Source organism: Melanerpes formicivorus, unplaced genomic scaffold, assembly GCF_026170545.1.
Source record: "Melanerpes formicivorus ecotype bairdi unplaced genomic scaffold, bMelFor1.0.p_v2 SCAF_33, whole genome shotgun sequence".
NCBI lineage: Eukaryota > Metazoa > Chordata > Aves > Piciformes > Picidae > Melanerpes > Melanerpes formicivorus.
Window position 1 is genome coordinate 3,521,056 of NW_027142385.1, and position 14,324 is coordinate 3,535,379.

Below are 14,324 nucleotides of genomic sequence, written 5' to 3' on the forward strand. Positions count from 1 at the left end.
GAGTTTCAACTTACAATGATCTCATTATTTGTCTCACTACACCACTTAAGAGGCTGTTCCAGAATTCCATTACTCTGATAGTTAGGAACCAGATTTCCAACATTCAGGTTCTACATTTTTGCCTTTGTTTATCCCTGTCCTACCATTACAATTTAAATTGCTCTCTACCCTCCCCAGTTTCCCCCAGTTGTGTTTCTACGTAGCGATTCTATTACCTAAACTTCTCCTTTTCTAGGTGAAAGCCAAACCTAGTTAAGTCTGGGGTTACAAGACAGACTTTATTCACCTGACTGCAGCAGTATTTTTCTAAGACCACTCAAAGCATGGATGGCCAGAGCTGTGTACAGTACTCCACAGAAGGTCTCACCAGCTCCTTTTGAAGCATTACTAACAATTTTAATAGAAACAGAATTTTTGACAGGGGGTAGGGATGAGTTTGTCTGCTCAGGGCTGTATTTCACTTCTGACAGACAATTACCAACCAACACCATAAATTATTGTTAGAACAAACATGTAACATTTAGATTTTTGTGTCACTACCATTTTGGTGATCAGGCCACCTGACCTGTCCTTTGTGACATCCAAATCATCTGCTGCTTCAAAGAACATTTCCAAAACTCTTTCATTAGCATATGGTCTACGTGCACAAATTCTGAGACCAAGTTCCTAACTGAAGTGTTTGATAAAACCAGTTACAAGATTGGTTTTAATGAAGTTCACGAGCACCTCTGACCTCCCAAACACATTCTGAAATCCTCCATACCAACATCATATCATCTGTTTGCCTTGAATACTTTTAATTCTTTTCACCTAAACAGAGGTACTGTATTTGTTTGATAGCCAGTTAAATAGCATTGTACCTACCTGGGTTGAGTTATTTAAAACCTTGGCTGCTAGACTTAAGGATTTAATGTGCTAGTTCTTTCCAAACCATGGCCAAAGATTATAACCTCCTCTAACTGGAGCTCATTCACACGTTGACCAGAGTGCTCTATGGTGTCTGTTTCACACCACCGTGTGGGTTAGCTCTTCTGCATATTTTTTGTAAGCATTGCTTTGACATGCTTGAAATCCCCAAATTGTCAGGTTTGTAATTTAAGTATTGAAAGTATTAAAACCAGTCATTTGAAATGGGAAGATGGTTTTCATGGGTTGTTTACAGTAGCACAGATTCAATACTGGACATCTTGGAGATGGGTTTCTTCATGGTTCCTGAACAGAATTCCCAGAATACAAGCATCATATAAAAGAATAAAGATTAGATGTTCATCTATTTTTATCTTTTACAAAGTTGTTTTAGAATAGAATAAACCAGGTTGGAAGAGAACTTCAAGATCATCGCGTCCAACCTATCATCCAACACCACCTAATCAACTAACCCATGTAACCAAGCACCCTGTCAAGTCTCCTCCTGAACACCTCCAGTGACGGCGACTCCACCACCTCCCCGGGCAGTCCATTCCAATGGGCAATCACTCTCTCTGTGTAAAACTTCCTCCTGACCTCCAGCCTGAACTTCCCCTGGCACAGCCTGAGACTGTGTCCTCTTATTCTGGTGCTGGCTGCCTGGGAGAAGAGACCAACCTCTGCCTGTTTACACCCCCCCTTCAGGTAGTTGTAGAGAGCAATAAGGTCACCCCTGAGTCTCCTCCTCTCCAGGCTAAACAACCCCAGCTCCCTCAGTCTCTCCTCATAGGGCTTGTGTTCCAAGCCCCTCACTAACTTTGTTGCCCTTCTCTGGACTCGTTCCAGCAAGTCAACCTCCTTCCTAAACTGAGGGGCCCAGAACTGGACACAGTACTCAAGGTGTGGCCTAACCAGTGCAGTGTACAGGGGCAGAATGACCTCCCTGCTCCTGCTGGCCACACTGTTCTTAATGCAGGCCAGGATGCCATTGGCCCTCCTGGCCGCCTGGGCACACTGCAGGCTCATGTTCATCCTACCATCAACCAGCACCCCCAGGTCCCTCTCTGCCTGGCTGCTCTCCAGCCACTCTGACCCCAGCCTGTAGCACTGCATGGGGTTGTTGCGGCCAATGTGCAGAACCCGGCACTTGGATGTGTTAAATCTGATGCTGTTGGATTCTGCCCATCTGTCCAGCCTGTCGAGGTCTCTCTGCAGAGCCTCTCTACCCTCTAGCAGATCAACTCCTGTCCCCAGATTGGTGTCATCAGCAAATTTACTGATGACAGACTCAATGCCCTCATCCAGATCATCAATAAAGATGTTAAAGAGGATGGGGCCCAGCACTGATCCCTGGGTGACTCCACTACTGACTGGCCGCCAGCTGGATGTGGCACCATTCACCACCACTCCCTGGGTTCGGCCATCCAGCCAGTTCCTAACCCAGCTCAGAGTGCTGCTGTCCAAGCCATGGGCTGACAGCTTGGCCAGGAGTTTGCTATGGGGGACGGTGTCAAAGGCCTTGCTGAAGTCCAGGTAAACTACATCCACAGGCCTCCCCACATCCACCAGGCAGGTCACCTGCTCGTAGAAGGAGATCAGGTTGGTCAGGCAGGACCTGCCCTTCCTAAATCCATGTTGGCTGAGCCTGATCCCTTGGCCATCCTCTAAGTGCTGTGTTAATGCACTCAGGATGACCTGTTCCATGATCTTGCCTGGCACTGAGGTCAGGCTGACAGGCCTGGAAATCTGTATTGGAAATCTGGTTATAGTTGTAAAGGAAGACTAATTCTGGCTTTTACTCAGCCATCCTGGTGTTATCAGCTCCATTAATAAAACATTAAGAACACCAGACAACCCCCAAAAGATTCTCAGCCAATGGCTTTATGATCAAACTTACAGCTAAGTGATGGCTTCCCCAAACCTGAGGAAAAGATTAGCACTTACTTGTAATTGTCATCTTCTACAAATTTCTGCAGCTCTTCAATGTAACGGACAGACTTCAAATACTTCTGCACATGAGGAAGTGTTGTAAGATGATCTGTAGAGAGTTCACACAGAACAAAAGATCAACATTCACATAATCCAAAATTAATTATTCTTTCATTTCCCCCCCCCCCCCCCCCCGCTTTTATGGTTGGCTTGAAGCAAACAGAATTCGAAACTTCCTAAAGAATAAATTGGGCAGAAACATTACTTTGATTCCAAGATTTTAAAGATTTGATTGAGCAAAAGCAATGCTTAGTTGTTAAAGAACACACAGATGCATTTCATCACCACAAAAGCCAGGGGAATTTATTATTTGCCATCTCACATGTGGGAAAGAGTTATTTGCTGAAAGCCCTGCTCACATTTTGTGCTCACTGTTCTGGGGGAAATTAAAGCTTGCAGCCATGGCTATTAATGATTCTCATAAGAACATGAGGTGCACACCCAGACAGATGCTAATTTCAGAATGACAGAAAAATCCTTTGACACATGGTGCATGGACAGGAACATGCCTTTTAGTAGCTAACTTGTATGCTCTTGTAAAGACAACTGTTTTGAAGACAGCCATTATTCCAGACTACTGTTTCTGCAAAGTCATCACTCTGGGTTTGTATGAAAGCACTCAAACCTAAACCAAAACAGCGCTGCCAAAACTGCAGAAAGGGCCAGTGAAATAATGAGGTTTCTTTGTCCCTCAAAATATTCAAAGACAAAATGAAACTCTCAATAAGAGCACGATAGCTGTGTAATCTTGCTGTTCATAATCACACATGATTATTATGTCTAGTCCCTAACTTTGAATACTTTATAATACCAAGTTAACAACAAAGGACAAGGGATGGAGACTTATGCGTACACAAGTAATTTCTCCCCTACTTTTCCCACAATCTAGCATTTAGTTTTTTTGTATTCAAAGCTCTCCAAAACTGTCATTTAAATGTTCTGAATTTATTCTGAAGGTTTTCCATCCTGTTTCATGTTAAAGCAATGAAAAGTCATGCTAAGCCACCAACAGTGTGACGAGTATTCATCCAGACCCCAAAATGGGCACATTTTTGGACAGAAGACTCCACTAACAGGGCTCCAATTGCAGAAATGAATTTGAGAGTAAAATCTTCTTAACAAAAAGAAGCAGCCCCCTCACGTTCCTCACTTCATCACCAAGTATGGTACATGGAAAAGCTGAACATACAATTTACCAACTGTTGCATAGACTGAAATATTTGTATTTAGTTTTGTAAACGTTTCATCAAGACACTAACAACAAAATGGTAATGCAGCTAACACATTCTATACTTCAAAGACATCATATCTACTGCAAAGGAAAGGAAACACATTAAGAGAATTATGACTGCCTCTGGCCAGTATAACCCAAACACAACAGCTGTACTTGAAAGCAAGGCATTTGCGGTCCACTTGTAGTACTAACTTCTGCACAACCTCTTTTACAGCTCTTAAGAGTTTAAGCCAGATGCTTATTTGCCTCATTTACTGATAAGATCGAAACTGCACAGAAATGGAGGCTACATCACCACAGTATCACAGTATAACTAAGGTTGGAAGAGGCCTCGAGGATCACTGAATCCAACCTATCACCACAGACCCCATGACTAGACCATGGCACCAAGTGCCACGTCCAATCTCCTCTTGAACACCTCCAGGGACGGTGACTCCGCCACCTCCCTGGGCAGCCCATTCCAATGACGAATGACTCACTCGGTGAAGAACTTTCTCCTCACCTCGAGTCTAAACCTCCCCTGGTGCAGCTTGAGACTGTGTCCTCTTGTTCTGGTGCTGGTTGCCTGGGAGAAGAGACCAACCCCTTCCTGGCTACAACCACCTTTCAGGTAGTTGTAGAGGGCAATGAGGTCACCCCTGAGCCTTCTCTTCTTGGACTAGTATTTGACTCATGTTCCCTTTACACAGGGACGAAGCCCTCTTTCGCTCTCTTGTACTAAAGCAATTTTAGTTAAGGCTTAAAGGATATAATAGAAGATACTAACCATAGTTACAGGAGACTTGCAGATCAGCTATTATTCGGAGAATATTGTTCATTTGGTTGGATCTTTGCTCATTCTCCATAATGCTGCCTGAAGAGGGATACGCTGAATCAATGTAGATTAAATCCAGGAGATAAATTCCTGAAAGAAACAAATCAATCAAATTGATCCAGTGGTTCAAACAGAGACGGTTGCAGAATTTTAAACAAATGCAAGAGCTAGCAACTACTCATCCCCACTGCGGTCTGGGCCCACTAAGCAAAGGCGAGCTTGGGATCTGCGTGTTGAACAATTTCCTCACTAGCACATGACTTCTTAAAAAAGGCCAGAAAAGGTTTTGCTCATTGCAATTCTACAGGCTAGAGTCTACTATGAGCAATCTGCAGGACCACAGCAAGGACACTGAAAACCAAAGAGTCACAGTGAGCAGCGCTCAGCCCTGCACTGTTGAGCCTTCTCCTGCCTTCTCATCTGCCACTCTTTACTGCATCCAGGATAGCGCAGCATGTTTTGGCTGAGGCTCCAGGCTGCATTTGCTGGAAGACAAGAGGAGATGATATTTTGGTTTTGATTATGTGATGATTTTTAAAAAAGGGGTTTATTTATGAATTTCTTCATTGAAAAACTGGCATAGTTGTTTGCTTAGGCCCAGATTTCTCAGTAACGACAGAAAGATGATTATTTGCAGTTGCCAAAACCACTGATGGTTCTTATTTGTACTGCACTTTTCCAAGGCACTGGCTGACCAGATAAAATGTCATTTTTGGTTGGTAAAGAAGTATATTATACACAGAGGTTGTGTGTTGCAAGATGTCAGCTAGCTATCTTCATCAAAACTTATACCCATATCCAGTGCCTGGCGGGCAAATGTTCTGTTGAGATAGTTTCTGCTGTATGATACTTTTACCCTTACAAATTATATATGAATGAAAAAGGTAGGCTTAAGGCTGGAATTAATTCATAATACAGTATAGCATTTCTTGCATTGTACCCAACTGTTTTTTTTCCACACATGCCATTCGGTTTCACACATACCTTATGATTTGTAGTGGGCTTCTTTTATAGCCCTAGGAGTGTTACAAAGCAATCACAAAATGAAGGGAAAACTACTAACTGGAAAGAACATAAAACACACATTCACCAAGTCTGAGAAAACGGAATCATCACTGAGATTGTCTAGGAAGTTTTAATTTTTAACTCTGGAAAACCAAAAGATCATGCTGCAACAGTATAGCAAAGCTCATGGAAGTACTGTGGAGGTGTAAAGCAAGGCTCATTTATTTATTTCAGAAACTAACTGAAAGCTTTTAAAAGAAGATAAGGAAGAGTAAACACTCTTGTCTTGTGTGAGGACACTATAAGCAGTTTTAGTATTTCAATGGTATGAATGCAGAGAAGGAATACAGAGACTCTGAGTGGGTGAGTGAATTTATTTTAGGACTTCTACCTATGCTCTCTGCTGATCAAGCCTTGGGTGTAGATTGATCACAGGAAAGAACAAAGTCCTACTGCACAGCAGGGATGTGGAAGAATTAATCTGCTGAGGCAGAGTTATAACAATACACTTCATCATCTCCAATGTGCCCTTGGCTACGTGGACACTCTGTGACTAAGACCTCCTGAAATAAGTGAGGGCAATCGCTGTATAAAGGAGACTTGCTGCTCTTTTGCCTCCTCACAGCGCCAGACATACCCAGACCAGACAATACAAGAAACAAAGTGCAGCTTCATCCATTCTGAACGTAAGTTTTACTTTCCTTATTAAAAAAAATAAATCCCACAACTGCACACCTAATCTGCAGGAATTACTAAGTGCTTCAATTTGCAATCATCTAACTTTGAGCACTATTTGACAAGCAATTTATACCAAATTTACACAAACAAAGACATTGGCAGTAGTGATAAGTAACAGTGAAGTGGATGCAACTTAAACTGAACGTAACAGAACACAGTCTTTATGTTTGAAAATGTTTGTAAATAGACATCAAGCTGCACCTTTTCAATGGTGTTCCTCTCCCTCTCTCCTTTTAAGGTTAAAAGAACTACTAGTGTTTTATGGTGTTTTTTTTCTCTCCAGTGTTACCAGCCTTCATCTGGGCAGTGGCACTTTGAACACGTCTATATATATTAGGTGACAATAGAAATTGATGAGAATCAGTTTACTTCGCTCAGAGGAATCACAAAATTACTCCCTTCAGCAAAAGACTTTAATTTCTGCTTCTCAAAGGAAAGGCTCAGGGTTGCCACATGCCAAAGAAAACACACAGCACTGGCTTTTCAAACCTTGGCTTACATTTGTGCTACTGTGCAATGAAAAAAACTCTCTAAGATGTGAAGCCATCAGGATATTTTCCAGAGGGTGAGCTCATGGGCAGCTGCTTCCACAGGCAAAACATTTTCCAGTGATACTGACTTTTCTCCATTGTTACTAGAACTAATTTTGCAGCTGGATATTGTATGCAGACAACACACTATTCATTAGTCTATGGTATCATGGAAATAATAACACAGACGAAGGAAAAGCATAGCCAAATAATCCAGACCTAAATTTATCAATGGGAGATCACACTGTGTGAAGGGGACTGATTATTTTTAAATTGGCAAGAATTAAAAAAGAACTCTCATAGCCCTGTCTGAAATATTAATTCCAAAGTTCAAACAAAGCACTAATACTGCTGACAGTTTAAAGACAGAGAAGCTGGAGTACAATAAAAAAGTGACCTGGAAATGCCACCCAGGTCATGCATTTTGCGTGCTCCATCCACCAGACCACAACTTCCAAAGCTAAATTTCATTGAAAATGTATTTATGGAAAACTGCAATGTTCAAGAGGATGCAAACCTAAGACTGTGTGTTTCTGCCTTGATTCACAGTCAAGCCCCTCTTACTATTTATTTGTTCAGCATTGGTTTCTGAGAAAGAGAAACCAGCACTAAGGCAAACAATAAATCAGCACTTTGGGAGCTGATGGGTACTAACGAGATGCTCTTACGACAGACAATCCCAAGCTTTCTGAAATCACCCAATTCTGATGAACCTTGCCTCAAGCACTGAACGAACAGCTATGGTGTGTGACTTGTCCCTCATTAAGAAAGACCGACATAACATGCTATGAAAGACAAAATACTTCCAGATCAATAAATCACATGTCCAAAAAAAGAGGTAAGCTGGGATGGCATTACTTGAAACCGCACAAACAGAAGAAAATGGAATTCTGTTTTTAAGGCATTTGCCTGGAAAGTCAGAAAAATCTGAGCTCCGATTTTCTCTTCTGCCACAGACTTTTTTTGACCTGGGCAAGTTATTGTTATCTCCGTTCCATGAGCTCAGTGAGAGAGGGAACATTTCCCTGTCAGAATATCTGATGAAAACAGATACTATGACTGGGAAGATTTAATGAAACTTGGGTTTAAATGCCTAATCCAAAATACAGAACAATGTGCAGCCTGCAGAAGCAGCAGCACCATTTATTCGTAGCAACTCAGAATCACAGCTGCCTTTTGGGAGTTTACAACCATTTCCTAGCACAAGATTGCAAAACTGATTGTAAAAATACAGTGCAGAAAAAGACTGAAAACTTGCATCATTCTCAATTGTGCCTTTGTTTTTTTCTTCCCTTTTTTTGGTTGTTTTATAAGCAACCCTGTGAAACAGTAAAGCAAACAAACCCAAAGCTACATGGTTAAAGCACCCCACTACTGTATACTTGACATATACTTTAGTGACCAGTGCTCTGCTAAGGGTCTGTTGCAGTTCTGCAAATGCCAAGGAAGTTATGAAATAGCTGCTGTATGGTAGCTTTGTTAGTCAGACACGGACTACTTTGCAACAAAGAGTAATTAGCTGATGAGGAAGAATTTCACCTTAGCCTGGGGACTTCAATTGTTATTCTTACCTAACATTCTGATCAAATACTATAATAACCTTCCACATTTGTTTGGTAAATCGTACTGTTGCTGTGACAACCACAAACACATGCTAGAAGAGAAAATTAAAAAAGCTCCATGTTTTCATGGACAAATCCAGTTTCCTACTTAACATCACATACACTTTGTAAAGATATTCACAATCCAGCAGCCCCTGAACACATATCTGTTGCAGGGGAATAACACGGATGTCTGGGTACAGAGCATTCTTTCAGTACAGCAAGCAGTGTCTACAAGACACGCAGTAACTGGCACACATAAAAGAAGGGAACCCATGGAAAGTAATTATTTTTCCCTCTCTCTCTTTTTTTTTTTTTTTCTCCCCAAAAGTTGAATAATGGCACTAGTTTGATAGGAAAACCAGGAGAGACAGAAACGTTTCCAATATGTAGTCAGCTATATTTCTGAAAGCTTTTTCCCACATACAGTAGTGTGGTTGTATCAGACTAAATAAAGAAGAGGACAGAGAGAGAGCAACTTATCAATTAAGTACGTGGTAGAAAGCCCAAATTACTCCAGTCAGCAGTCTGTAAAACCAAAGACACCATTCTTAGGAGATGAGCTCATAGACAGAAAAGCCAACAGTTTTGTGGTATCACTGGTTTCATGTCGACTGGATATTTTCCATGGACTAAGGGGCTGGAAAATTTTTCTACAAAACCAAATGTATATACTGGTTAACCTTGGTAGGACTTGGAGTACTCTAAAAGCAACTGAAGACAAATCCTTGCCAAGGTAACAACATGTGATTTGTAATACATACTGCCAGCGCAGCGGCCAAGTGAATGGGATCACTCACAAGGGAAGTCAAGGCGGGATTACAAGCAGATTTATCACTCGTCTCTGATGCCAGCTAGGCAGAACATGGCATCAGTGTTACACACGCACAGATGCAAAACTATAGTGAGGCTGAGTCCAAAAGGAAAAACACCCTCACACTTACAGAATCACAGAATGGTAGGGGCTGGAAGGGACCTTGAAAGATCATCCAGTCCAAACCCCCTGCCAGAGCAGGATCACCTATACCAGATCACACAGGAATGCATTCAGCAGGGTTTTGAGTATCTCCAGAGAGGGAGACTCCACAAGCCCCCCTGGGCAGCCTGTAAAATCATTTGTGTCTGGTGAATAAGCAAGCATGTATTAACAACTCTTTCAATTAGAGATAACACCAATGTTGTACCTGAAGCAGTGTTACATCTTATGCTGAGCAAAAAAACCCTACAGTATGCACAGCATGAAAACCTGCAGTGTTTTTTGACCTGAAATCTATCAACCAAAACTCCATAGGTGTTCTGTATAGGGCTGTTTTCTAGTTTACATGTAATTTCTTAACCAAACTAACGTCTTCTCATATCAATAATCTTGCATATGATACTACACAGTCGTCAATTCCTCTCCTTTCTGGTCTTGGAAACAGAAAACGGTACTGGAAGGCCACGTTGCCACTCTGGGCTTGTCTATACCTGGAAAGCATAGACAAACTATTTTGCAATATTTACTCTGGAAGAGACAGTCTATTACAGGCCCAGCATTCCTCAAGAATGATCACATCCAAATTGAGACACTCACTGGAATAACTCCTTCAGTAAGTTTTCAGTGCAGACAGTATTCACCTGAATGAAACTTCAGGACCGTTCAAATATACTTCATGGGTTCAAAAACTGTCTGAATTTAATACCTATGTACAGCATAACTTTAATCTACCACTCCACCTCCATTAGTCAAAGACAACCACACCAATTAATTCCACAATTGGTGTGAACATTCTGAAAGTTACTTTATTTCATGGCAAACAAGATTTAATTGCAAACAACAAATAGTATTATGTATAATGAATGGAAAAAAAAAACCAGGGAGAAATAGTTGTAGTCTGTCACCTCAGTCAGAAGATAACCTAAAACCAGTTTGTACTTTAGAGAAAGAAAATTCTGCCATAAAACATTAAAAGATTTGTTCCAACCAACACTTACAGTAGTGGCAAATACTTTTTTTTTTAAGTGGATAACAATAGTGATGAAAACAGCACTGCATTACTATTACAGTATGTGCATGAACACGAAACTGCTTCCACTCACAAGAAATAGCTTCAAGCTGGGGACATAATGAGCGGCTATGTTACTCCTAAACCAAGACCCCTGAAAGGCAGGAGCACCTTTAAAATCAAGTATTCAATTCAACAAAAATCCAAACAAAATTCCAGCACCGATACATCTTGTAATTCCAGCCTCTGCCAAGAACATCTCTTACACTGCCCTGTTTCCTCGAAAAAGAAATAATGGCTCACCAGGTCCAGAAAAAGGGAACATTCAGATCACACATCCTTCTCAGCAGCTGCAACACCTATTTAAGCCTTAGCTGCTAGACGGAATACATTAACTGTTTAGACATCCCTGACCTGACATACAAAGAGAAAAGTAACTCCCCAGCCAGCGATGACTTTTAAGCAAGCAACGTATCAAATTTAACTTTAAGGTAGATTATAAGATGTATGTTGCAGGAAAGCCCTATGAGGAGAGGCTGAGGGAGCTGGGATTGTTTAGCCTGGAGAAGAGGAGGCTCAGGGGTGACCTCATTGCCCTCTACAACTACCTGAAAGGTGGTTGTAGCCAGGAAGGGGTTGGCCTCTTCTCCCAGGCAACCAGCACCAGAACAAGGGGACACAGTCTCAAGCTGCGCCAGGGGAGGTTTAGACTCCAGGTGAGGAGGAAGTTGCCCAGGGAGGTGGTTGAGTCATCGACCCTGGAGGCGTTCAAGGGGAGATTGGACGTGGCACTTGGTGCCATGGTCTAGTCATGGGGTCTGTGTTGACAGGTTGGACTTGATGATCCTTGAGGTCCTTTCCAACCTAAGCGATACTGTGATACTGTGAAAGCTGCTTAGTGGTCACCAGGTGTGCAGAAGTGGAAGCCAAACAGAACATGGTTCACTTTCAAAAAGGTTTTAAAGAGAAGTGTTTTTTATATCTACTTGGCAGCAGGGAGGCCACATCTGGACCACTGTAGTACTGTGCTGCTGCCCTTCTCTACAGGACAGATGTTAATGGGAGAGAGGTCAGCACAGGACCACAAAAATGGCCTGGGAGCAGGAGCTCTCGACAGATGAGGACAGGCCCCAAGAACTGGGCTTGTGCAGCCTGGAGAAGAGATGGGGCCAGAGGTGAACAACACTACTGTGGTTATTTCCCTAACAAAAGGAGTGTGTGTGGGAGTTGTACCGAGCAGATCTTTTTCTCAGAGATGCAATGTGAAACTGACACAAGCTGCAGCAATGGAAATTCCAATTAGAAAAAGGAAGAAAAAAAAAAACGACTTCAAAAAAACCCAACTACCCACAAAATACTACTTTAAGAAGGGTCAAGCACTAAACCATTGCCCAGAAAGGCTGAGAATCCCCTTCTCTGGAGGTTTAAAAACTCAGCTGGACAAGTTCATGAGTAACCTAAGCCAGTTCTGAAGTGAGCCCTGCAGTGAGTAGGAGGTTGAACCAAATGACCTCCACAGGCCTCATTTTCTAAGAGAATTTTTTCCTATCCCCTGTAAGCTGCTGATGTGGATACAACACTGGGCTCAGTACTGTACTGTACACCGACAAAAACATACCTAGAGAATAGCACTTGTGAGAGAGATGACAGCAGATGATGCCCTTACTAAACACTCCACTTTTTAAAGCAACAGGAAGGTGAAAAAACGCTATTTGAAATGTGTATTTAGGTAAAACAAAAGTGTGCTGTGGGGAATCTTTTCAGCATAGGTCAACAAAAACAGCTGCACAGCACAAGAATGTACTTGTTCTTAACACAGAGAAATTAATTTTACTTTTGATGTGTGCATCAGAAAGGAAGCAGCAGTCCTTTCATAAAATTTACAGGAAAAGCACAAAGAAGACTCTAACTTGGAAATTAAATGCTAGTTTAACCCTTTCACTCTAGAGGTCTAGGTTAGTCAAGCCCCAACCCCACACTGAACTTCCCTCTCACTTTTTGAAGAGTAAGAAACTTGTAATAAAGTGATTGTATTGTGTAACAGAAGAGCTGTAACCAGTATCAATGACAACCAACACTTAACAGAGACTTACACAAGAAATATGCCTCGTGTCAATAATAACAACACATTTTATCAAGACAGATTCCTCGAGCTGCTCATTTGGGCAATTCATCAAATTGATTCTGGCCTTACTGGTCCTGAGTGAGAACTGCCCCATTAATTACAGCTATAAGAAATCAGGAAATACTTATATAGCCACCTGATGTAAACCTGAAGCCCACATGTACTTCATCCAGTCGTTAGTACAAGATGAATTGGTTTCTTGTCTCATTAAAAATAACTATAGAGGCAATAAGTAAATCAGTCTTTACAAAATGCTACTAACTAAAGATTCAGTTAGAGCACAAAAATCCATTCCAGGCCATGTAATAGGCTGCTTCCCTTCTACTAAGCATTTTTTTTTTCCTGCTCACTCTACCCTAACAACCTGCACACATTTGTATATTCTGAACTGCAAGGCTTTTTTTACGTTGAGATGTTAAAAATGACCTTGTACTAGACACTATAGCACACTGTTAGGCTAAGTTAAAATGAGACATGAAGACAAATTAATAGAAGGGAAAATAAGGCTGGTTCACTGGATACACAAAAAAAAATTCACTTTTTCATTGAAGCTGGAAGTTGTGAGGATCCATCTTGATTGAGTTTGGAAAGAATTAGTCCTTTCCCTGGTCCAAGTGTGTGACAATGGCCTGTTCCTTATTATAACTCTATCCACAAATGCAGATTGTATAATGCTTACGTTTTTCTGTCTCAGATCTATTTTGTGTTCTAAGTCATAAGAACCAAACCAAAGCATAACACAAGGACATGTGTTTCAAACTGTTCCATCTAGCTCTTCAGCTCTTCACATATTATCAACTAATAAATAAGACAGAGTAAGCTTGAAACGAATTATTTGTCATCAATTAAATAAATTAGCCAAAAATGTGGGTTTAGTCGTCCCCAGACTATTTGGGAATTGAGCTTAATTCACTGAGTTCTGGATGGAAGTTTTTCTTTTCCTGAGCCTCCTTTGCTAATTGAGAGAATTGCTTCTTTAATCAAAAGATCAACACCAAGACATTTACCTCAGGGAGAGCACTCTGCTACTTTACACCATTAAATTGCACTTCAGCTTTCATGTTTAACTTTGTTCTCTACAGCTTTGTCTTCCCCCCCCCCCCCCCCCCCCCCCCCGAAATAAAGGAAATGCCTTTCTATGAAAGAAGATACATCACTTACAAAAGTGGCAATGCTTTTAATTGCAGTGGCATTATGAGTCCTGCAGATACAGACTTGCTTTTTCAAACTTCATGAAACCTTCTCAAGGTTTCTCAGATCTACCATGGCAGCATTTATTTGCAGAGTCTCCTGTTCTCCAAAGAGACTTAAAACTAACCTAATAGGTAACATCAGTCCTGTTAGGAATTCAAAGACTCAAGGTGACAAGTGTTTTCTACTAATGCTTGGCAGAGACA

General features: G+C 41.5%; 1 protein-coding gene across 4 annotated transcripts in view; it reads right to left on the bottom strand.

The window, feature by feature from the left end:
• Nucleotides 1-14,324, bottom strand: part of RALGPS1 (Ral GEF with PH domain and SH3 binding motif 1) — a 93,527-nt gene that overhangs the window by 29,553 nt on the left and 49,650 nt on the right. For all 4 annotated transcript variants that reach the window (XM_068155698.1, XM_068155696.1, XM_068155697.1 and 1 more), the window contains 2 exons: nt 4,896-5,033; nt 2,851-2,944 (listed from right to left, as the gene is read on the bottom strand). In XM_068155698.1, the coding sequence (XP_068011799.1) occupies nt 2,851-2,944; nt 4,896-5,033 (232 nt within the window). The remainder of the gene's footprint in view (nt 1-2,850; nt 2,945-4,895; nt 5,034-14,324) is intronic.